Here is a 25198-nt window from a genome sequence, read left to right as displayed (position 1 = left end):
GTAGGGTTGCAAAGAATCAGACACGACTGATCAACTGAGTGCGCGCACATGTGCACACACACACACACACACACACACACACACACACACACTAGCTAATTCGTAGTCATTGAGTTTGGTAAATTTGGAAATCCTAGGCCATGTAAATAGAGCAATTACTCTTTAAAAATTTTCCTACATTAAACAAAAAAAGAAAAAAATAATAACGTTTAAATGAACTCAAGCTGTTACGGCAAGTATCATTCCCTCCTGTTCACTCTTGCAAAGGTTTTACCTGTTTATAAGAATGTATGTCTGTGCGTGTGTGTGTGTGTTAGTCGCTCAGTCGTGTCCAACTCTTTGCAGCCCCATGGACTGCAGCTGGCCAGTCTCCTCTGTCCATGGGGTTTCCCAGGCAAGAATACTGGAGTGGGTAGCCATCCCCTTCTCCAGGGATCTTCCTGATCCTAAAGAGCATAGGTTCATCTTCATCTAGGCCAGAGGTAATTCAACAAGCAAGAACGGGGAAGGTTCTGAGCTTGCCACAGGCCAAAACACTGTCAGCTGAATTTGGATCTGGGCAATCATTTGGGCATCAGTGAATATTTACGAGATATTATGGTTCTCACGGGACGTCTGGGGCTGCAGCTGTGGCCTTACTGTCCCACCCGCTTCCTGAGAGCCCTGCCCCCCAACAACACCCACCCCTGCCCTCTACATGGACGTGACCTTCAGGAACTGAGACTCTTCTCAAGGGTTGCAATGTGGAGCAAGGAGACACTCCAGGCAATACGAGACAAATCATGTTTAAATCTGTTTTGCTCTGGGAAGTGTGTGGCTTTGTTTACTGGAAGTAGACGGTCAGCACAGGAGCTGGGCCTGGAAGATGGACGGCAGCACCACGTGCCTTGTCCTTGGGGTGCTGGATCTCCCCCTCCTCCTCCTGTTTCATCTTGGTGTCCTCATGCTGGGACACATTTGGGGGCAACTCTGGTTCTACAGGAAGGTCCTGTGGAGAGAGCGTCACATTGTCTGAGGAGACCGTGGTTGGGACGCCTGCCACCGCACCTCACTGGCCCAGCTCCGTGGCCCATCCAGGGCCATGTTCTGGGCTTCTATGAAGGCGCACGCCCCCAGCGCCCCTGTTCTGGACCAGGGTGGCCGAGGGACAGCACGGCAGGTAATGGCAAACCTCCGATGGAGACGTCGCCCCACGCAGAGCTGCGGGGATCTTTCTGAGGCGTTGTGGTGAGCCCATGAGGGAGGGCCCAAAGTCAAGTAAAAGCACCTTACTTATGACGTCAGAAAGGGCAGAACAGAATGTGGGCTGTTCTTGGGAGAAGGGAAGGGAAGTTATCCCTCACAGCTCCCTACTTCTACACCATGTTGCTGCACCTGGGCTCCCCAGGTGGCTCAGACGGTAAAGAATCTGCCTGCAATGCAGGAGGCGTGGATTCGATCCCTGGATCGGGAAGATCCCCTGGAGGAGGAAATGGCAACATACTCCAGTATTCTTGCCTGGAGAATTCCATGGAGAGGAGCCTGGGGGGCTATAGTCCAGAGGGTCACAAAGAGTCAGACATGACATAGAGACTAAACAACTTTTACACCATAAATACGTTCAAGCCCAAATTTCCTTCCATGAAGAAAACTATAAATTCTTAAAGAGATGTGATTACCAGACCACCTGACCTGCCTTCTGAGAAATCTGTATGCAAGTCAAGAAGCAACAGTTAGAACTGGATATGGAACAACAGACTGGTTCCAAATCGGGAAAGGAGTACGTCAAAGCTGTATATTGTCACCCTGCTTATTTAACTCATATGCAGAGTACATCATGCGAAATGCCTGGCTGGATGAAGCACAAGCTGGAATCAAGATTGCCGGGAGAAATCTCAATAACCTCAGATATGCAGATGACACCACCCTTATGGCAGAAAGTGAAGAGGAACTAAAGAGCCTCTTGATGAAAGTGGAAGAGGAGAGTGAAAAAGCTGGCTTAAAACTCAACATTCAGAAAACTAAGATCGTGGCATCCAGTCTCATCACTTCATGGCAAATAGGGGGGAAAGAGTGGCTGACTTTATTTTTGGGGACTCCAAAATCACTGCAGATGGTGACTGCAGCCATGAAATTAAAAGGCGCCTAATCCTTGGAAGAAAAGTTATGACCAACCTAGACAGCATGTTAAAAAGCAGAGATATTACTTTACCAACAAAAGTACATCTAGTCAAAGCTATGGCTTTTCCAGTAGTCATGTATGGATGTGAGAGTTGGACTATAAAGAAAGCTGAGTGCCAAATAATTGATGCTTTTGAACTGTGGTGCTGGAGAGGACTCTTGAGAGTCCCTTGGACTGCAAGGAGATCCAACCAGTCCATCCTAAAGAAAATCAATCCTGAATATTAATTGGAAGGACTGATGCTGAAGCTAAAACTCCAATACTTTGGCCACCTGATGTGAAGAACTGACTCACTGGAAAAGACCCTGATCTGGGAAAGATTGAAGGTGGGAGGAGAAGGGGACAGAGGATGAGATGGTTGGATGGCATCACTGACTAAATGGACATGAGTGTGAGTAAACTCCAGGAGTTGGTGATGGACAGGGAGGTTTGGCATGCTGCAGTCCATGGGGTCACAAAGAGTTGGACACGACTGAACTACTGAACTGAATAATACTACTGATTCTTGTTTTAAATACAGTATATAATAAACAGATTGCTAGCTAGCAGTTGGAGGTAATTATGCTATATTTGCCTTTGATTTTTACTATTAATAGTTTTGGTTAAAAATTATAAGTAAAACTATTATAATATAAAACCAATTTGAGAACCCAAGTGATGGAAAATTATCTCTCTTATTTTGACAACGTGCTAAATGCACCCAAGCGAAAGCTAGGAAAAATGTTTCAACATAGAGGCACGGCTGCAGCCCCTCAGCAGGTAAGGGGGGGCGGTATTTGGAATCACCATGGTTTTCTGTTCTCCCCATGAAGGCACAGGGGGCGTCCCTCTCAGTGCTGGGGGCTGCACCCCCTCAACGCACCCACCTGTGGCTCCTCGGAGACGCTTGGGGAGGAACACGTGGGCTCATCCATCGGGACCCGGGCGGGGAGCCTGCTTGCATCGCTCCTGGAGGGCGAGGAGCGTGTGTCTGCAGAGCAAGCATGCGAGGCTGAGAGAACAGTGCACACACGTCTCGAAACCACATTCTCTAGTTTCCAAGTCCCACGTAAACTGATGTGAACATGTTCTCTTTCCTTCATGAGATCAGTATGAAAACAGAGGGCCAGTTACACAGACACAGGGTCAACTGATCACGCAGGAAACATGAACCGTTTAAAGAATATTCTTGCCAAGTCGCTTCAGTCATGTCCGACTCTGTGACCCTATGGACTGCTGCCCACCAGACTCCTCTGGCCGTGGGGTCCTCCAGGCAAGAATACTGGAGTGGGTTATCATTTCCTCCTCCAGGGGATCTTCTTGACCCAGGGATCGAACCCGGGTCTCTTACGTCTCCTGCACTGGCAGGCGGGTTCTTTACCACTAGCACCGCTGGAGAAGCCCATTTAAAGAACATATCCACCCCTTGTCACGTATTAAGGCGGGTCGAGTGATGGATCCAAAGGCCTGTTCTCTGCCTTCGAGCTGCGGATGAGCCAGCAGGCAGACGGGTGGGAGGAGAGAAAAGCCCGACCCCACGGTGGCAGGTCTGCTGGGCAGACGGGTCCTGGGGGTGAGCACCACCTCAGTCCCCGGAGTCGGGGAGCGTGTCTCTAAGGAGGCACCGCCCATCAGGGGAGACAGGGCTGGAGGCTGAGGCTGGGATGGGGCGGGGGCCGTCCCACTCAGTACATCAGGAGCAGGAAGCTCCAGCAGTAAACTGAGTTTGGGGGAGCAGGGTTCCCCAAGGGGGTGAGGGGCCGCCAGCGTTGACCCTCGAGGGGATGAAGATCCAGCCTGGGCTGTGGGGAGACCCCGGGACGGACCCAGAGGACCGGTGGGGGGGAGGGGCGGGGGCCCACCAGGCAGGCAAACAGGTCCGCGTCCACCCGGGCGGAGGGAGGGCTCTGAGATGGCAAGGCCGGGCGTCCTGCCAGGAGGACTGGCGCGGGGGATGGGCAGCTAAGGGCAAGGGCCAGGTCTCTGGAAACCACGCGATCCTGATCGCCCTGCTGAGTTCACAGGGACCTCAGGCACCCGCAGCTCATGCTCGGCACAAAGACGCCAAGCCACACTGCCCCGGCTGGAGCAGAAGCAGGGTTCAGGGCGGCAGGTCCGCACGTGGGTCTGAAGGGACTTGGGAAGGGCTCCTTCCCCGACATGTCCAGAGCTCGGGGCTCTCTGGTCCTGCTGCTGGGACCCCGGAGGGGACGGTCCCATCTGGGTGGTGGACCGCCTGCCCCCAGGACCAGCTCTGGGTGTGCGGGGAGAGGGGGGATGTGCGGGGCAGACTGGCAGAAGGAGACCCGAGGGAACTGGAGAAAGAGGGTCAGAGCACGGTGGACGACCTGCTGAGAACCACAGGCGCTCGCCCCGGGATCTTCAGGATAATAAAACACTCACAGGATAACAAAAGCCAACGTCTGGGAGCAAACAGCAAACAGGAGGAAAAGCCTGCTCGAGGAGGCTCACCTGGGTCATCCTTGGCTCGGTGGTCCTGGGGGGCGACCGCAAGAGCAGCTGGCGCTGGGGACCTCCTGCCGCTCCATTTCTGCAGACTTTGAGGTGATTGTTGGAGCACCTAGGGGCAAGGACGGGCACAGAGCCCGCAGGCCCGCTCAGCCACGCACCTCAGGGCCAGAAACAACGTCACAGAAAACCTCCTCTGCTGTCAGTGTTTTCAAACCGTCCGAGGTCTCCGCCAGCAGCCCTGAGCCCAGCGCTGCAAGGACCTTTTTTTTTTGGTCATATTTTTATTGTTGCTGCTGTTGTTACTGAAGTAGAGTTGGTGTGCAGTGTTGTGTTAATTTCAGGTGCACAGCAAAGTGATGTAGTTAAACATGTATATTCTTCTCCAGCCTCTTTTCACTTATAGGTTATTAGAAAACATTGGGCAGAGTCCCCTAGGCTATACAGCAGGTCCTTGCGTTACCGTTTCACCGCAGCAGTGTGTACATGTTACTCCTACTTTATCCCTCTGCGCCCGTTTCCTCTTTGGTAAGCATAGGTTTGTTTTCTATGTCTGTGGGTCTGTTTCTATTTTGAGTGTTTATATCATATTTTAGATTCTACGTATAAGTGATATCATGTGTATTTGTCTTCCTGCATCTGATTTTACTTAGTATGATACTCTCTGGTTATAGCCATGTTGCTGCAGGTGGCCTTACTTCACTTGTTCCACGGCTGAGCAATGCTCCGTTGTGTATCTGTGCCACATCTTTATCCTTCCTCGGTTGACAGAGACTTAGTTGGCTTCCGTGTCCCGGCTGTTGTAAACAGTGCTGCTATGAACACTGGGGTGCGTGTATCCTTTCAAATTACGACTTTCTGTGCATGTGCGCCCAGGAGTGGGAGTGCTGAGTCACGTGATGGTTCTATTTCTAGGGGCTATTCTTTTAAAATGCATTCTATCGGGGAATAGTTGATTGGTAATGTTTCTCAAGGTCTGCTATACAGGAAGTTCAGTTCAGTTCAGTCGCTCAGTCGTGTCTGCCTCTGCGACCCCAAGGACTGCAGCACGCTAGGGCTCCCTGTCCATCACCAAAGCCCAGAGTTTACTCAAACTCACGTCCATCGAGTCAGTTATTCAAGGGGCTGTTTTTAGGTGCAGGAATATACAGAGCACAACAGAGAAAACGATAATCAACTCCATTCATTTACTTTTTTAGCATTAAAGTCAAATAATATTCATTAATATATGAAAATATAATTATTCTTAATAAATTTTGCCGGGAGCCGGCGAGAGACATTCCGCTCGTGACAAAGGTCATGAGGAAGGAGGCTCGGCATACGCAAAGGCGGGATCGAGCCTCGGGAGTCTCCCCGGATATTCTCGAGTACCTTCCCCCAAAAAACCAGAGTCTGCCTACCTTATTGCTTTGTGCTCTCACCTCTGACTTTACTGGGGGCTGTCCCCTACCACCATCTCGTTCTCTCTGTCAAAGAGTTAACTTACAGCTCCAATTAATAAAGTTCCTGGGCAATTAGGAGTGTTTAAATCCAAACCCCTCAGACGGCTCTCTAACTCGCCTGACAAGTTTACCCGGACTCCTGCAGCTATGCATACGATTGTTTACAGTCTCCCAGCCTCCAGAGGCACGGGAAGCTTAAGATATTCAAATAGCTTAGAGCCTCTCAGAGAGTTAAAAACTGTCAGAATAAACTAGTAAAGGATTTCATTGATGAGCCAATGCTTGTTGCCAAGTTTTCACATCCCCTGAATTGTATCCTTGAATGTGTATTAATTAATATAGTTGGTATGTAGAAAAAATAAGTAGTGGCCTTGGTGTTAGTAACTTTAGACCCTTAAGGTAATAAATTCTTTCCTTTGTTGTAAACCCATTACACATCCACCCTACAGGAATGCAATTTTATCTTTGGAAGATGGCGCCAAACCTTAAAATAATTACTCTTAGAGAAAATAAGTCTTTGTTGATAAGTCCTTGTCAAGAGTCATAAAATGTTAGTAGGCCTTCTGGCCAGAAGATGATGTAAATCACCTAAACCATTTGTATATGATAAATTTGCAGGAAAGAAACCCTGGTTTTTGATAAGGATCAAAGACTGCTGACTTTGCATCCCCTATTATCCTCTATGTGTAACTTAGGGTATAAAAGCCCCTGTTGAAAATAAAGCTACAGGCCTTGTTCACCAACGCTTGGTCTCCCCATGTCATTCTTCCCTTTAACTTCCAGCTGAGTCTCCATCTGGAGCGCGGAACCCACCACGCTTACTAATTATGCCTGGGCTGCTAAGACCCACTCGAGAAGGTGTCTAGGGTGAGGCACCTTCCGCTATTCGAGAGGGCGCCTGCGGCCTACGTACGTGGTGCAAACTTCTTGCTTGAAGTTTTATTGGTCTCCCGCGTAAACCAAGCTACTCAGCCTCTTTTCTCCACTGAATTTTCCTACTGAGCTATCCTCATTCTATTGTTCTCTATATCTCTAATTAGCATATAAATAGTTGCCTAGGCCGTCTCTCCTTCGAATACCCTGGATCAGCTGGGGCTGGTCCCCAGCAAAATTTAAACTATTTAGAATGATAAATGGAGTATCCTTTTTAGACATAGTGGAATTTCATCTAAATCTAGACTTTCAGTGTACAAATTAGCACTGCTCCCCCATGTTACCTTTCCATCCTCAGACGGGGCTGGCTTTTCTTCAGAGGCTTGTTCCCTCCCAGGAGGCTTTGCATGTCTGTCTTGAAGACTTCTGGAAAGAGCTTTATCTCCATCTTCACATGGTATCGGTTTCCCTGAGTCAGTTTTCTCTGTCTCTCTGCTTATTGGCTGAAAACAAACATGGGAGTACTTTTGCATCAATGACCATCATTATCCAAAAATATCAGCAAATACCTCATCTTCCATCACAGAAGCTACTTTGTTATAGCCCTGTGTTCACGTGCTGCAAAGCAGAATTCTTGGTGTATCTCATCTCCCACGCGACAGCCCATGTTCACATGGAATTGAGGAAAGTTAGCATGGATTGTCTGAAAGAGGTTCACTATCATGGCAAAACAAATTGCTCAAAACTGAATTTTAAAACATACAACAGACATTTTTTCTACCCTTTGCATTATTCAAAAATTGATAACCTTCAGGTCTGAGCACACCAATTCTTCACTTGCATGTGCATTGATTAAGGAATTATGTTGCACGCTCCTAATTAATTCAGTTCAATACAGAACATAAGAGAAAGCTTCGTCCCAAAGCAAACCAGCGACTCCACACAGCGCTGGAGCTTCGGACACTCCCCACCCCAACAACCCGAAAAAGATAGCTTTCCTACTTTTAATAAACACCTGGATTAGGAGATCCCAGACCCTCCTTCAAGGAATAAAATATTTTCTGCTCAGTAGAGGTATTAGGGCAGGAGGGCAGGACACGTGGTCATCCCCGGGAGTCCGGGGGCTTTTCAGCCCAAGTCACCCATTACCAGACGCTGGCCTCCAGGGATGAAGATGCCTCAGAGCTGAAGTAGCAAATATGCTGCTAGTAAGACTGCCTAAAGAGGGGCTGCCCTTAGCCAGGAAAATGCCGCTGGGATCAAATAACACCCCGCAGGAGGCCCCCAGACAGCAGCGTGGACTGCGCATGGAGAGAGTCCAGGGCACGAGCCGCGAGGAGACGCGATGGCTGCAGGTACACACGAGGACGAGCCAGACAGCGCCGCAGCTGTGGCTACCCGGGCCCCGGCCCGAGGCTGGATTAGTGGAGACAGCGCCGCGGCTGTGGCTACCAGGGCCCCGGCCCGAGGCTGGATTAGTGGAAATAAAGCAAGGACCCAGGTGTACGGCCCTCCTGCCCGTGCCCAGCTCCATGCCAGGCCCTCTGCCCTCAGGGCCCCAGGGAGCCTGCAGCCTGCAGCAAGGGATTTCCTGCAGGGAGGCAGGGTCCCCCTGGGACGCTGTGGGGACACGTGGGCCTGGGTCCCCAGCCTCCGCTTCCTTTCACAGACGACAAACCCGGGAGTCAGCTGGTGGAAGTCACCTTTCCTGACGGCAGTCCTAGGAGCGCTGTGCTGTGACTTTGGCCAGCGTGTTTTGGCGTTATCCCTGTATCAGCTGGCAGAGGGGACATTTTCCCAAAAGTAGACTCTGACACCTAAGACAATTTATCACACAGAAAATTCAGGAAGCGTGGTCACATCTCCTGAGGTACAGTAACAGAGAGAAATGCACATTTAATCCATTCAACAGTAACTACAGTGTCCTGCGAAAAACAGGGATGCCAGGTTGGGGGCCCGGGGTGGGGTCCTCCCCTCGGTGTGTTGCAGGCTCTCCAGGAACACACGCCGCGCCCGAAACAAGGCGCCTCTGTGTGCCTTGTGGTGCTGTGTGTCATGGCTCACTGTTTGAAAATACCCCGAGATCCCCAAGGCAACGAAACCAACACCTAATTTGTTTCCTTGCGCTGTGTGTCTTCAGCTGAGAAAGGATTCAAGAAGGAAGAAAACACGCCCCCGTTGATAGCATCACTCAGTTTATCTAAGATCTGAATTGGGAGACCCGTAGCCTCCCAGCTCTGAAGCAAGCGGCCCGATCCCGCAGGTGGGAGGAGGCATTCTGAGTTACTCACCACTCAGCCCAGAGGCGGGCTGGGCGGGGAGGGGCGGGGGTGCAGGGGGGTGGGCGGAGGCTGGTCCAGTGTGCTCGTGAGTGGTCACTGACTTTGTGATCTTCTGTCCCTGAAGTTGTGTCTGCACACAGATACACCTGTGTGCACCTAAGGTGTGCAATTCACATGTGTGTCTGTTCCCTTCAGGTCAGGTCAGGCCTGCTTTGGAGGGCAGGCCCAGACCCTCTAAGTAACCCCATGACCCTGTGATGGGGACTGTGAACAGACCTAAGGGATGTTTGGAAGCCCGCCAAGCACAAGAGCTCAAAATGAGAGAGAGAGATGAGAGAGGGAGGCCCATCCGTCATATCAGAGATACCCTAAGTCCTTGGGCTTCCCTGGGGGCTCAGCTGGTAAAGAATCCACCTGCAATGTGGGAGACCTGGGTTTGATTCCTGGGTTGGGAAGATCCCCTGGAGAAGGGAAAGGCTGCCCACTCCAGTGTTCTGGCCTGGAGAATCCCATGGACTGTATAGTCCATGGGGTCACGCAGAGTAGGACACGACTGAGTGGCTTTCATTTTTCAGTTTCAAGTCCTTGAACTACAGACTCAGAAGCTCACACAGTGAGTGCAGACAAGAAGTGTTAGCGCTTCCCTTGATCCGCTAGAGGAAACCCCCAGTTACATTTCGAGGGTGTTTGCGTGGTTTCCTGCTGACTCCTGCACACGCAGCTCGAATGGCCCAGTTCTTTAGATGCAAATGGGGGAACATGCCAACACAGCGACAGAGCCCCGGCCACCCCACCAACTCCGCAGCCTGCGCTCGGCCCGGCCACCCACACTTGGAAGCCGGGCGCTGTGTGCAGGGAAGCTGGGTGAGCTCTTTCCCAACTCTCCATTGAGTGGTCCCAGTGCTGGACAGAGCCCTGGGGCCCGTAGGCTGCTTCTGGGGTCAGCGAGCTGGTCCGAGTCTGGACTCTGGCTCCCAGCCGCGTGACTAACGCTGGGGTTAGACGGACCCACCTCAGGGGTCGTGACAGGGGTCAATGGGGGCAGAAAGCAAGCACAGATCGCCGCCCGTAAACCCGGGCAGCACCCAACGTGCTTTTGCTTGGTGTTAGCAGATGTCTTTGCAGACAGACGCACGGGGCCCCCATGAACGCCCTGGCCACTCCCGACTGTAACTGGTTGCTCGTGGTGTGTGGAGCTGACCAGAGGAGGCAAGCCCTCCCGCCTCCTGCACGGGAAGTGCCACGGTCACCCAGCGCCAAGCACGCGGCTCTGCGGGTGGTGCTCTGGGCTGGCAAACAGAGGCCCCGGTACCCGAGCCTCTGAGCGTCTTCTCACGTGCACCGAGCCCGCCGCGCTCCGCTTGGCCTCCAGGCGCCGCCGCTCCGAGGCCCTTAGCCCAGCCCGCAGCTCGAGGTTCTGCTTCACCAACGCATCCATCTGGGCCCGGAGCTCACGGTGGGTGGCCACCCAGCGGGCCTCCTGCTTCCTGAACTCCTCTCGGAGCCCCGAGACCTCCTGCTGCAGCCGCTGCAACAGGAGAGAACAAGGACTGCTGTCAGGAGCTCGTGGCCGCTGGGCCGGACGCAGCCAGGAGACCTCCGTGCGTCTCCACCGAGTCAGGTCCACGTGACACAAGCAGCTCAGGAGGCTGACCCTTCCTGCTAAACACCACTGGGGCAGAAGGAGGCTGAGAGGGCTCGGCTTCTTCCCCCTCAGCTTATCCTAAAGGATCAGGACAGCCTGGACTGAAGAACGTGAGCGTTGAAGGGATTCAGACCCAGACTGTGGCCTCGGCTGCCCCCCTTCCTTTCTGTGTGACCTCAGGTAAGGCACTTAACCTCTCTGGGCCTCAGCTTCTGCTCCTCTAAAATGATGATACAAAGCGACCTCAGGCCATTGCTATGAGAGGGGAAAGCTATGCATAGAACACTCAGTGCGGAGAATGAAAAACGGGGAGTAGATGTCAGCTGTTGCTTTGCACTTCTTCACTCAGTTACGTCCAGCTTTCCATGTTAAAGTACAAAATAGGCTTCAAAATTAGAAATATAAGGGGCTTCCCTGGCAGGCTGGTGGTTACGAATCCACCTCGCAGTGCAGCGGCTGCTGGATCAATCCCTGGTCCAGGAAGACCCTACATGCCAGAGGGCAGCTAAGCACGCGCAGCACAACTACTGAGCCCGTGAGTCACAACTGCTGAGCCCACGCGCCACAGGCACCGAAGGCTGAGCACCCTGGGGCCTGTGCTCTGCGGCAAGGGAAGCCATCACCGTGAGAAGCCCGTGGACCGCAACCAGAGAGGAGACCCTGCTCGTCACAGCTGGAGAAAGCCCGTGCACAGCAAGGAAGACCCAGCACAGCCAAAAATAAGAACAGACAAGGAAAGAAGTAAATGTACTTTTTAAAAAGTGGGTGGATTCCAGCTTTGCGCAGTGGCAGTATCGTAGCCAATGAGGTTTATCTGAGGCGCGATTATTGCTAATTGAAAAAAAATAAAAATAAAATAAAAATAAAAAGTGGGTGGAAATCATCTTTTTACGAAAGAAATATAAGCTGTTGGGTACAACAAAGGAAATGTTGTTTGTATATCAGAATAAAAGCTGTTTTCAGAAAAGAAGGTATTAATTTGTCTACGTTAGAAACAGTTTAGTAGAGAGACTTAGAGTAGGGAAAAATAAGTTTAAAAAACTCTAGAACTTGAGGAAGATATTTTCCTTTTATAGAGATTACCTCCAAAAAGTAATTAACATCACATTTGCAAATTAACTATTAAAAGGAAAAATAACACAATTTGAGAGAAAATTAGTAATTATATTATTCTCTCATTTTCTTCTAGAAACAGTGGGAAAGTCATTGCATTTCCATAGTGAATTAAATTCATATTCTTCTTCTCCTCACCTGTAGGAATTATTCTAAAAACACCAAGTTCGTGAAGGCTGATGCCGCAGAGCTTCTGGGCAGAGGGGTGGGCTGACGAGGCCCCAGAAGCCTGGGCATGGTTCCCTGTCCTCCAGACCCCAGTTACTTTCCCCACACAGAACCTGCAGGTCACGAAGGGAGGGCAGGGAGCAGGGGCATTCCAGAGCTGGGTGCCCAGGACACAGTCGGGCAACGACTGGCAAGAGTGGGTCAACACCAGGAGCTGAGAAACCCAGGCCTGCACCCACTGGACCTTAACCCCCAGGGCTGCACTGCCCCTAAGCCTGCTGTCTCCAGCCCTGCACCCCCAGCCCTGCACCCCCTGGATGGACCTTCATCCCCAGGCCTGCACCCCATGGACCTTCCCCCCCAGGCCTGCACCCCCAGGCCTGTGCCCCACTCACCAGCATGGCCTCAGCCCCACCATCCTCTGGGGAGCGCCCGGCCACTGTCTCAGGCTGGGGCCCGGCCCCGCCGTCTTCTGGGCAGCCAGGCTCCGTCTCCGCCAGCTCCTCGGCCCCCAGGTGAGCCCTCAGCATTCTGAGGAGGGAGCAGAAGGTTGGTGGGCAGGGAGGGGGTGCAGGCTGCCTCCCACTGCAGCATGGGACCCCCACCTCACAACAGCCCAGCTCGGCCTGTGTGGTGCCTACAAAGCTGACTCATGGACCGGCCATGGTGGTGTCTGCCAAGCTCTCATGGAGGACCAAGAGGCCACACACAGGCGCTCCTTGGCGGTGGAGCACAGACACTTTAACTCACAGACCATCGAGCCATGCAGACTGGACTCTGGCTGGCCCCGCAACCAAGGTTGTGCTCAGGAGGGTCTCCGTGGGAAACTGAGGACCCCACTCTGCCCGCAGCATGAGGGACGCTGCCCAGACTGCTAGAATGGACCCTCTGCCTGCCGTGCTGAAGGGGTGGCTTCTCTAACACCCCCAGCGGGCCACGTTTGGGCCACCGGGGACAAGGGACACCACCCTGGAGCAGGGATGCTGGCCCTGCCCCCGGGCGCCTCAGGCAGGGGACAAGTAGGCAGGTTTCCTGCCTTCAGGCTGTGGGCTTTCGGCCGTGGAGACTCCTGCGGCTCGCAGCCAGGCTGCGTGCAGACACGAGGAGGAACCGGGCTAGAGGGCCCGGCATGTCCACCACCGCCGCACCTCACAGCAGCAGAAAACAGAGCCAAACCCAAGAAACCAAGTTCCTGCAAACACAGGGCATCCTCTGAAATCACTCTCAGCAGACGGTCTTTCCTTTATGTTTTAAGGAAACCCGGGCCTTTATCAAAATGGATTAAGGCTGACTCAGAGTAACAGGCGAGTGTGGCATCGAGCACAGAATGAAGCAGGGCGAAGGCTAACAGAGTTTCGTCAAGCAAACACACCGGTCATAGCAAATATGTTCTTCCGACAAGGCAAGAGACTACTCTACTCACAGACATTACCAGGTGGTCAAAACCCAAATCAGATTGATTATGTTCTTGCAGCTGAAGATGGAGAAGCTCTACACAGTCAGAGAAAACAAGACCAAGGGCTGACTGTGGCTCAGATCATGAGCCCCTTATTACAAAATTCAGACTTAAGTTGAAGAAAGTAGGGAAAGCCACTAGGCCACTCACTTCAGTTCAGTTCAGTTCAGTTCAGTCGGTCAGTCGTGTCCGACTCTTTGCGGCCCCATGAATTGCAGCACGCCATGCCTCCCTGTCCATCACCAACTCCCGGAGTTTACCCAGACTCACGTCCATGCAGTCAGTGATGCCATCCAGCCATCTCATCCTCTGTCATCCCCTTCTCCTCTTGCCTCCAATCCCTCCCAGCATCAGAGTCTTTTCCAATGAGTCAACTCTTCGCATGAGGTGGCCAAAGTACTGGAGTTTCAGCTTTAGCATCATTCCTTCCAAAGAACACCCAGGGCTGATCTCCTTCAGAATGGACTGGCTGGAGCTCCTTGCAGTCCAAGGGACTCTCAAGAATCTTCTCCAACACCACAGTTCAAAAGCATCAATTCTTCGGCGCTCAGTTTTCTTCACAGCCCAACTCTCACATCCATACATGACCACAGGAAAAACCATAGCCTTGACTAGACGAACCTTTGTTGGCAAAGTAATGTCTCTGCTTTTGAATATGCTATCTAGGTTGGTCATAACTTTCCTTCCAAGGAGTAAGCGTCTTTTAATTTTACGGCTACAGTCACCATCTGTAGTGATTTTGGAGCCCAGAAAAATAAAGTCTGACACTGTTTCCTCTGTTTCCCCATCTATTTCCCATGAAGTGATGGGACCGGATGCCATGATCTTAGTTTTTTGAATGTTGAGCTTTAAGCCAACTTTTCACTCTCCTCTTTCACTTTCATCAAGAGGCTTTTTAGTTCCTCTTCACTTTCTGCCATAAGAGTGGTGTCATCTGAATATCTGAGCTTATTGATATTTCTCCCAGCAATCTTGATTCCAGCTTGTGCTTCTTCCAGTCCAGTGTTTCTCATGATGTACTCTGCATAGAAGTTAAATAAGCAGGGTGACAACATACAGCCTTGACATACTCCTTTTCCTATTTGGAACCAGTCTGTTGTTCCATGTCCAGTTCTAACTGTTGCTTCCTGACCTGCATACAGATTTCTCAAGAGGCAGGTCAGGTGGTCTGGTATTCCCATCTCTTTCAGAATTTTCCAGTTTATTGTGATCCACACAGTCAAAGGCTTTGGCATAGTCAATAAAACAGAAATAGATGTTTTTCTGGAACTCTCTTGCTTTTTCCATGATCCAGTGAATGTTGGCAATTTGATCTCTGGTTCCTCTGCCTTTTCTAAAACCAGCTTGAACGTCATGGCCTAAATCAAATCCCTTTTGATTATACACTGGAGATGACAAATAGAGTCAAGGGATTAGATCTGATAGACAGAGTGCCTGAAGAACTATGGATAGAGCTGACTGCCTAAGAGTTGATGCTTTTGAACTGTGGTGTTGGAGAAGACTCTTGAGAGTCCCTTGGACTGCAAGGAGCTCCAGCCAGTGCATTCTGAAGGAGATCAGCCCTGGGTGTTCTTTGGAAGGAATGATGCTAAAGCTGAAACTCCAGTACTTGGCCACCTCATGTGAAGAGTTGACTCATTGGAAAAGACTCTGATGCTGGGAGGGATTGGGGGCAGGAGGAGAAGGGGACGACAGAGGACAAGATGGCTGGATGGCATCAGTGACTTGATGGACGTGAGTCTGGGTGAACTCCGGGAGTTGGTGATGGACAGGGAGGCCTGGTGTGCTGCGATTCATGGGGTCGCACAGAGTCGGATGGACAGGGAGGCCTGGCGTGCTGCGATTCACGGGGTCGCAAAGAGTCGGACACGACTGAGGGACTGAACTGAACTGAACAGGAGGAGGTGACCAAAACCATCCCAAAGAAAAAGAAATGCAAGAAGGCAAAGTGGTGGTCTGAGGAGGCCTTACAAACAGCTGAGAAAAAAGAGAAGTGAAAGGCAAAGGAGGAAGGGAAAGATAGACCCAACTGAGTGCAGAGTTCCAGAGAACAGCAAGGAGAGATAAGAAAGCATTCTCAAGTGAATAGTGTGATGAAATAGAGGAAAATAACAGAATGGGAAAGACTAGAGATTTCTTCAAGAAAATCGGAGATTTCAAGGGAACGTTTCTGGCACAATAAAGGACAGAAACCCCAAGAACCTAACGGAAGCAGGAGATACTAAGATGAGACGGCAAGAAGACACAGAACTTTACGTAAAAGGTCATAATGGCCTGGACAATCACAATGGCCATGATGGTGTGGTCACTCCCCTAAAGTTAAACATCCTGGAATGTGAAGGCAAGTGGGCCTTAGGAAGCATTACTACAAACGAAGCTAGAAGAGGTGATAGAATTCCAACTGAGCTATTTCCAAACCTAAAATGCGATGCTGTTCAAGTGCTGCACTCAATATGCCAGCAAATTTGGAAAACTCAGCCGTGGACACAGGACAAGGTCAGTTTTCATTCCAATCCTAAAGAAAAGCAATGCCAAAGAATGCTCAAACTACCACACAATTGTGCTCATTTAACATGCTAGCAGGGAAATGTTCAAAATCCTTCAAGCAAGGCTTCAACAGTACATGAACTGAGAACTTCCAGATGTTCAAGCTGGTTTTAGAAAAGGCAGAGGAACCAGAGATCAAATTGCCAACATTCGTTGGGTCATGAAGGAAGCAAGAGAGTTCCAGAAAAACATCTATTTCTGCTTCATTAACCATTCTAAAGCCTTTGACTGTGTGGATATCAACAAACTGGAAAATTCTTAAAGGGATAAAAATACCAGACTACGTTACCTGTCTCCTAAGAAATCTGTGTGCAGGTCAAGAAGCAACAGTTAGAACCAGACATGGAACAACTTACATGATTCAAAATTGGGAACGAAGTACGTCAAGGCTGTATATTGTCACCCTGCTTATTTAACTTCTATGCAGAGTATATCATGTGAAATGCCGGGCTAGATGAAGCACAAGCTGGAATCAAGATTTCCAGGAAAAATATCAATAACCTCAGATATGTAGATGATAACACCCTTATGGCAGAAAGTGAAGAGGAACCAAACAGCCTCTTGATGAAGATGAAAGAGGAGAATGAAAATCTAGCTCAAAACTCAACATTTAAAAAATAAGATCATGGCATCTAATCCCATCACCTCATGGCAAATAGATGGGGAAACAATGGAAACAGTGACAGACTTTATTTTCTTGGATTCCAAAATCACTGCTGATGGTGACTGAAGCCATGAAATTAAAAGATGCTTGCTCCTTGAAAGAAAAGCTATGACCAACCTAGACAGTATATTAAAAAGCAGAGATACTACTTTGCCAACAAAGCTATGGTTTTTCCAGTAGTCATGTATGGATGTGAGAATTAGACCATAAAGAAAGCTGAGCAGCGAAGAAATGATGCTTTTGAACTGTGGTGTTGGAGAAGATTCTTGAGAGTCCCTTGGGCTGCAAGGAAATCAAACCAGTCAATTGTAAAGGAAATCAGTCCTGAATATGCATTGGACGGACTGATGATGAAGCTGAAACCCAAATATTTTGGCCACCTGATTCGAAGAGCCAACTTATGGGAAAAGACCCTGATGCTGGGAAAGATTGAGGGCAGGAGGAAAGGGGGGCATCAGAGGATGAGATGATTGGATGGCATCACTGACTCAATGGACATGAGTTTGACCAAGCTCCAGGAGATACCAAAGGAGGGAAGCCTAGTGTGCTGCAGTCCATGAGGTCACAAGAGTGTACATGACTTAGCGACTGAACGACAGCAACAGAGCACATCAGCGATTGTCCCCGGGCCAAGGACTTGGGGGAGGGGGCAGGCTTACAAGGACAGCTGAAACGATGACACCTACGGCTGTGTGCAAACAAACGCATTTATTCATAAACTTCAAACTATATTCAACATGGAATGAACAATTTAACCACAGTGACAGATAAGGAAGAAGTTAAAAGCATTTGTTTTGTGAAGAAAAATAATCAAAAGTACCAACAGCAAAGACTAATGAACAGACTAATAATTCCATCATCCCGTCCCCAGTCAGGTTTTACTAAAGTTTCACTCAGAAGTTGGCTTGAGTTTTTGTGACTCTAAAAAGATACTTCTTTCCTATTTCTCTGACAGGATGAATATCAGGTCCAAAGGCCGTCTTGGGGACACCCCCGCCCTCGGCCAACCCAGCAAGAGCTTCCGCCTCACCTAGTCCAGGGCGGTCATGGGGCGCGGTCCTGGAGCCCCCCTGACCCCTCCACCGCTTCTCAGAGAACGGCGGTGGATTCTAAACTGCCTCCCCGCCTTAAAGGGGCACACGCGTACCACACTTCCCAATACTCTGGCTAGCTTTATGATTTCATGAAGTTAAAAGACAATTAAATGTTCACAAACGCGGTTTGGGTACAGTCAGTTCAAAGTCAGTGCAGTAGGTTACCCGCACAGGGATCTGACGATGGCAGGACTCCACCTCCCAGCTGACCGCCCGCCATGTGTTTAACATCGAGCTTTCTGTGTGCAGCACAGAGCAAGGCCTCGTTTCTCTCAGCCCGTGTCCTCGAGGACGCAAAGCTGCCCTTTGATCTGCTGTTTGCTAGAAGGACAGCAGGGTCCCTGCAGACGCAGAGGGAGCGTGGCTGTGTGAGTCTGCAGCTGGGGAAATAAATCAGATGACGCCCCTGGAGGTGGGGGAAGGGGCCAACCCCAGGCCTGCAGACCCTGGGCGGCAGGAGAGCAGGGCTTCCTGGCGAAGCTGCAGGACTAGAGGACCCAGACACAGGCCCTGGGGCGCCACGTGTCAGGGAAAGCATGCTCTCAACCGTGCTGGCTGTTGCTGGGAGTTCTAGGAAAGTGCTGGAAGAAAAAGGCATTTCTGGTCTCTTAGCTCTACGAAGGCATGATCCTGTGATTCAGTAGAAAGACTATTTGTGACTAATGCTGCCCACTGAGAAAACAGTTTGAAAGTACATTCCTAAAGGTGTCTAGTTAGAGAATCCTCTTAACAAGAACAGTTTGACCAGATTGTAATATTCTTCAAATACACCGGGGAGAATGTCTAGTTAACCGTGACCAAGGTGTCTGAATTTGGAGTATGACTTCAAATATGCTCCTGGCTCTGGGATCTCACTGAACATGCCAGGTTGAGGAGCCCAGTTGGTGCTGAGTGGGGTCCTCTGTGAACACCAGCTCCTCTTCTCTCGGTCACAAGATTTCAGCACATGGGGCAGACTCCATCTCTCCATGCCCCCGTCTGCCTTCTGAGAGTCAGGTCAGAGGGTCCCTTTTCCCCGAGGTCCCCCAGCCTGCAGAAGTTAGACGTAAATGTGGTTTCAGTTTTTGTTCAATGTCGATAAATGAAGAAGACTACTTGGTAAAGTGTGATTCTTTCAACGTTTCCCGCACCCCAGAGCCCTGTGGGAAGCTGCCACCCACGGGGGGCTGCCCGAGCAGGGTCACAGCTGGGGGAGCAGCCAGCTCGTTGCAACCACAAGCCTGAGAAACAGGAAAGGGCGGGCCTGTCCCTGAAACTCATGCTTTGGTGGCCCGAGTGCAGGTTCCCAGAGCTGCGTGGAGCCAGACTGGAAGGTTCGTCCCGGGTCACTGACGGAGTGGTGGGGCGGTGCTTCCGCCGGGTTGCGGCTCGGTCCCGCGGGGTGGCACGTAGGGTCAGGGGTCCTGCAGGGTCCCACGGTAGGAGAATCCACTCCCAGTGTCTCCTTGGCGAGCCCCCCAAAGTGTTTCTTCCCCCAATTCCTGGCCTAATAGATCTATAAAGAAAACCAAAGAAATGCACAGTCTTCTGTGTCAACTCTACATCTATTTACTAAGAACAACAAAAATTGAAATCAAACCCATGCAAAGCCCTCCTATACCCTGGACACAAGTTCTGTCTCTTAGAACCTTTTGTAAAGTCATAGCTAGTGGCATAGATAAAGGCTCAGCTACAGGATATCCCCTACCTTGTCTGTTGGAGAAGGCAGTGGCACCCCACTCCAGTACTCTTGCCTGGAAAATCCCATGGACGGAGGAGCCTGGTAGGCTGCAGTCCATGGGGTCACTAAGAGTCAGACACGACTGAGCAACTTCACTTTCACTTTTCACTTTCATGCATTGGAGAAGGAAATGGCAACCTGATCCAGTGTTCTTGCCTGGAGAATCTCAGGGACAGGGGAGCCTGGTGGGCTGCTGTCTCTGGGGTTGCACACGGTTGGACACGACTGAAGCGACTTACCACCACCTTGTCTGTGATGCTGATTTCCAAACATTTCAAAGCATAATGACTTGAGAAGCTATTTAAGATTACAGATTAAATGGAGAAAAAAATCCACTTTGTAAACATCTACTTCTCCTTCACTGACTGCACTAAATCCTTTGACTGTGTGGATCACAACAAACTGTGGGAAATTCTTAAAGAGATGGGAATACCAGACCACCTTGCCTGCCTCCTAAGCAACGTGTATGCAGGTCAAGAAGCAACAGTTAGAACCAGATGTGGAACAACAGACTGGTTCCAAGTAGGGAAAGGAGTACATCAGGCTGTATGCTGTCACCCCGTATTTAACTTATATGTACAGTACATCATGCAAAATGCTCGGCTGCATGAAGGTCAAGCTGGCAAGATTGCAGGGAGACATAGCAGCAACCTCAGATATGCAGATAACACCACCCTTATGACAGACAGCAAAGAGGAAAATAAAAAGCCTCTTGATAAAGGTGAAAGAGGAGAGTGAAAAAGCTGAACTAAAACTCAACATTCAGAAAACTAAGATCATGGCATCCGGTCCCATCACGTCATTGGAAATAGATGGGGAAACAATAGAAACAGTGACAGACTATTTTGGGGGGCTCCAAAATCACTGCAGATATGAAATTAAAGATGCTTGCTCCTTGGAAGAAAAGCTATGACAAACTTAGCATATTAAAAACCAGAGACATTACTTTGCCAACAACGGTCCATCTAGTCAAGGCTATGGTTTTTCCAGTGGTCATGTATGGATATGAGAGTTGGACCACAAAGAAGGCTCAGCGCTGAAGAAATGATGCTTTTGAACTGTGGTGTTGGAGAAGACTCTTGAGAGTCCCTTGGGCTGCAAGGAGATCAAACCAGTCAATTATAAAGGAAATCATTCCTGAATATTCATTGGAAGGACTGATGATGAAGTTGAAACTCCAATTTCTGGCCACCTAATGTGAAGAGTGAACTCATTGGAAAAGACCCTGATGCTGGGAAAGATTGAAGGCAGGAGAAGAAGGGGATGACAGAGGATGAGATGGCTGGATGGCATCACTGACTCAATGGATATGAGTTTGAGCAAGCTCCGGGAGATGATGAAGGATAGGGAGGCCTGGTGTGCTGTGGTCCATGGGGTCGCAGAGTCTGACACAACCGAGCAACTGAACAACAGCAACAAACTGTGTGAAGCAGCACCTGATAGAAAGCACTGGAAGGAAATTTACCAACAGTTTAGCAAACAGTGTCTCTAAGTGGTGGGATTTGAAAAAAAAACGAAAAATGTTTTTTTATTTTACTTTACAGCTTCCTATATGTTCTATGACAGAATAGATCACTTTAATAATAAGGAAGTGGCAGTAAATTCTAAAGTTTTTAACCTGTGAGTTTACAGTTGAGAGGGACACATTTTCTTTGGAAGAATCAGTCCGAGACTGAGGACCGCAGTGTTCACTCGTGGGACGAGCAGCCTTGCAGTGCGGTTAGTCATGTGGACGCAGGCATCACACCCTCCTGAGAGACACACAGAGGCAAAGACGTCGGGAAGGGCGAGAACACGTGTGATTAGAAAGTCATGATTGATCTCTCGAGGACGAGAATTTAAAGCCCACTAGACCACTTTCCAATTGATCTCATAAGCATAGTAATTACGTTGGCCATTTTCACGTCTGGGGGAAGAGCAGAGAGGAGGCGAGAGAACGCAGACGGCACTGGCCGGAGGGCACGGAGGGGGGCAGTCACACCACCCGCCAGGAAGCCCACCCCACACGCAGAGCACGTCTGCTGATCCAAGAGAGTGGCCCCGGGAAGACAAGCTACAGACAGCAGGTACTGGGTGAGCCCGTCCGCATGCGACGGGTGGTTATGTAACAGCGACTTCCCGTTTCACTGCGCCTTCCTGTGTTTCCCGTTTGTTATGCACTGAGATGATATCAGACTGGCAATGAGACAAAATCTGAGACTCCTCTGTAAGAAAACAAACCCGTGCCTGGGAAAATGAGCATCGATTTCTCCTAATCCTTTGAGCTGTGTGTTATCAGAGTGATGGCACAAGTGTCGGGGGTGGGGGGGTTGTGGCAGCAGAAGGCGAGGGTGGCGGGGATGAGGCGGCTGCACTGACCGCCCCCCCGCCCCCAGGCTCTGCCGGGAGGGTGAGGAGAGGGACACAAACTCAGGACCACGGCATCACTGCCCCTGGTCCAGGCGTGGGGAGGAGCGCAAGCCAGGGGCCACGCGTCCTAACAGCAGCTATCCAAGTTGCCTTCGAAGCAAATCTGAAAGATCCGATGTAACTGTCATTTTCCCCGAAAACTAGCTGAGCTCCTCTCAGCTCAGTGTAGAGACATGTGATGCCCACACAGACACACGTGTGCACACACTTTCCATATCTACTAGCTCATCATCACATGAGGGCTTTTTAAAAAAATCTTTTATTGAAATACAGTTGGTTTACACTGCTGTGCAAAAACCTGCCATACAGCAAAGTGACCCAGGTATACAGACATGTGTTCTTTTCCACACTCTTTCCGTATGGTTTATTATGGAATGCTGGAGACAGCTCCCTGAGCTCTACGGTAGGACCTGCTTGTTTATCCGTCCTGTCTGTAACAGCTGGCGTCTGCTAACCCCAAGCTCCCAGGCCATCCGTCCCCCGGCCTCCCCAACCCCTGGGCAACCGAAGGCCTGCTCTCTCTGTCTGCTTCGTCTGTGTCGTCCTCTAGATCCCACACGTGGGTGACAGCATGTGGTGCTTGTCTCTGACTTGTTTCACTTAGTGTGGTCATCTCTGGGTCCGTCTGTGCAGCTGCATAAACAGCGTGCTGCAGTCCATGGGGTCACAAAGAGTCGGACACGGCTGAGTGACTGAACTGAAGATTACGCTGCGGCCCAAATGTGGTTAAGGCAGGAGAAGACTTTTACAAAACGTTGGTAGCTGCCACCCTGCTCACACATCGTCCAGACTCCAAGCTCCCGTGTGGATCCTCAGTCTAGAAGGAGAAAGGGGGCCCTGGCTGAATGCTGCTGCTGCTGCTAAGTCGCTTCAGTCGTGTCTGACTCTGTGCGACCCCATAGACGGCAGCCCACCAGGCTCCCCCGCCCCTGGGATCCTCCAGGCAAGAACACTGGAGTGGGTTGCCATTTCCTTCTCCAATGCATGAAAGTGAAAAGTGAAAGTGAAGTCACTCAGTCGTGTCCGACTCTTCGCAACCCCGTGGACTGCAGCCTACCAGGCTCCTCCACCCATGGGATTTTCCAGGCAAGAGTACTGGAGTGGGGTACCATTCACCCAACCCCTCGGTGAAGCCCCTTCTGGTGAGTTTCCCCAGGTGTGAGGGCTCCTCCAACAAGCGCAGAACCCCAGAGGTGACGCCCCTTCTCCCTGCCTTTCCTCCATGTGGCACGGCTTCCAGAGACCTTCGTTCACTCATACATGGAAATTTCGACAGCGGCATGGGGTCCCTGCCAAAACCTGAGTCCTGCAGGGACCCTGGCCAGAGCCGCCCTCTGGGAGCCTGTCCCCCGTGGACCAAATCTGCTCACTGGCACGGGCACCACAGAAGGGTTTCTGGGGTTCACATGCTGGGACAGAAGGAAATGTCGCAAGAAAAGCACAGAGTCCTGTAAAGCAAATTTATCACGTTCTGTATATTTGACTCTTTCTTTACCAAACGCAAAGGAGAAAAGGAAAGATACACCCATCTGAATGCAGAGTTCTCAATAATAGCAAGGAGAGATAAGAAAGCCTTCCTCAGCAATCAATGCAAAGCAATAGAGGAAAACAACAGAATGGGAAAGACTAGAGATCGCTTCAGGAAAATTAGAGATACCATGGGAACATTTCATGCAAAGATGGGCTCAAGAGGTAGCAAGAATACACAGAAGAACTATACAAAAAATATCTTCACGACCCAGATAATCACGAAGGTGTGATCACTCACACTCACCTAGAGCCAGACATCCCGGAATGTGAAGTCAAGTGGGCCTTAGAAAGCATCACTACGAACAAAGCTAGTGGAGGTGATGGAACTCCAGTTGAGCTATTTCAAATCCTGGAAGATGATGCTGTGAAAGTGCACTCAATATGCCAGCAAATTTGGAAAACTCAGCAGTGGCCACAGGACTGGAAAAGGTCGGTTTTCATTCCAATCCCAAAGAAAGGCAATGCCAAAGAATGCTCAAACTACCACACAATTGCACTTATTTCACATGCTAGCAAAGTAATGCTCAAAATTCTCCAAGCCAGGCTTCAACAGTATGTAAACTTCCAGACATTCAAGCTGGATTTAGAAAAGGTAGAGGAACCAGGGATCAAATTGCCAACATCCATTGGATCATAGATAAATAAGAGAGTTCCAGAAAAACATCTGTTTCTGCTTTATTGCCTATACCAAAGCCTTTGACTGTGCAGATCACAACAAACTTCTTAAAGGACAATACCATCTTCCAGAAGTAAGGAGAACACACCAGTATGCTGAGAAAAAGAAGCAGAATTTTTTTTTTACTCTATAACTTTGATTTTTTATATTTAAAAGGAAACATGTAATTACTTATATATTATATAAATAATTATATTTTAAAATACATAATTATTTTCCTTTTATATTTAAAAAGAAAATACATAATTATTAATGTTTATGTTACCTATTGAGCTAGAATATTTACAATTTAGAAAGTTTTGGTATACTGTGAATATGCACTTAAGGGGTAGTAGCTTTTAAGGTCTCTCCAAGTTTTCAATGCATTGAAATGATTTAATCCATTTCTTTCCTGCGTTTGTGTAACTTCTGTCCCTCAGCAGTTGAGTAAGGGCCAGCTTTCCTGGGCGTCACCATGAACCACAGCATCTCTGGAGATGAGCTGGTGGTCTCCAGCCAGCCCTCAGCTGGAACGAACACATCCTCTCGTGTCCCTGGAGGCGTCGCTGGAGGTACCAGGGGGTACGTTTCTGCAATTGCAAAAGCTTAGACGACTCTCCAAATGCACCTTCTTAGGAAATAAGAGGCAGGCAAACCTGCATGATGCAGAGAAGGAAGAATGTGTGGGCTGGTGGTCCAGCTGGAAAGGAAAACCGGATAAAATTAAAGCAAGAAGGAATACAAGTCAAATTGCCTGAAAAGTCGCGCAGTCACGCGGCGGCTTGCTGAGACCTGGACTTTCCACACACACAGGAGTGAGGCTGCTGCAGGCGTGCACGCCGTGGGCAGTGTGGCTGAGACGCGGGCTCTGGGGCAAGCGGGGCGGGGAGCACCCGGCCCCTGCCGCTCACCGCCCGGTGACCTGGAATGAGTGGCCTCGCCTCTCTGAGCCACCGCGCCTCCATCCACAATGCAGGGCTTAGGCCTGTAC

At 50.0% G+C, this 25198-nt stretch overlaps 1 protein-coding gene and 1 pseudogene across 1 annotated transcript; one reads left to right on the top strand and one right to left on the bottom strand.

Moving 5' to 3' along the window:
• Window positions 1-290: 290 nt before the first annotated feature.
• On the bottom strand, window positions 291-19394 carry TCP10L (t-complex 10 like). The gene is made up of 8 exons (XM_061428548.1): window positions 17830-19394; window positions 12528-12663; window positions 10519-10734; window positions 8628-8741; window positions 7269-7427; window positions 4613-4721; window positions 3028-3131; window positions 291-988 (listed from the first exon to the last, which is right to left on the bottom strand). Exons 2-8 carry the CDS (start codon window positions 12660-12662, stop codon window positions 824-826), a joined length of 1002 nt encoding a protein of 333 aa, XP_061284532.1. The 5' UTR covers window position 12663; window positions 17830-19394; the 3' UTR covers window positions 291-823.
• On the top strand, window positions 11626-11708 carry LOC133254526 (U4 spliceosomal RNA; annotated as a pseudogene).
• Window positions 19395-25198: the final 5804 nt, after the last annotated feature.

The sequence above is a fragment of the Bos javanicus genome, chromosome 9 (assembly GCF_032452875.1).
Source record: "Bos javanicus breed banteng chromosome 9, ARS-OSU_banteng_1.0, whole genome shotgun sequence".
Taxonomy (NCBI): Eukaryota; Metazoa; Chordata; class Mammalia; order Artiodactyla; family Bovidae; genus Bos; species Bos javanicus.
This window is presented reverse-complemented; position numbering and strand designations above follow the sequence as displayed.

Bases quoted from the DNA above. Each gene is read 5' to 3' on its own strand.
- TCP10L (XM_061428548.1), bottom strand. From the start codon at position 12,662: ATGCTGAGGGCTCACCTGGGGGCCGAGGAGCTGGCGGAGACGGAGCCT. The intron at 8,742-10,518 runs GTACCGGGGCCT...AAATTGTCTTAG, and splicing joins GAAGACGCTCAGAGGCTCGG to GTGTCAGAGTCTACTTTTGG. The intron at 989-3,027 runs GTGGGTGCGTTG...CTCTCTCCACAG, and splicing joins GCGTCTCCGAGGAGCCACAG to GACCTTCCTGTAGAACCAGA.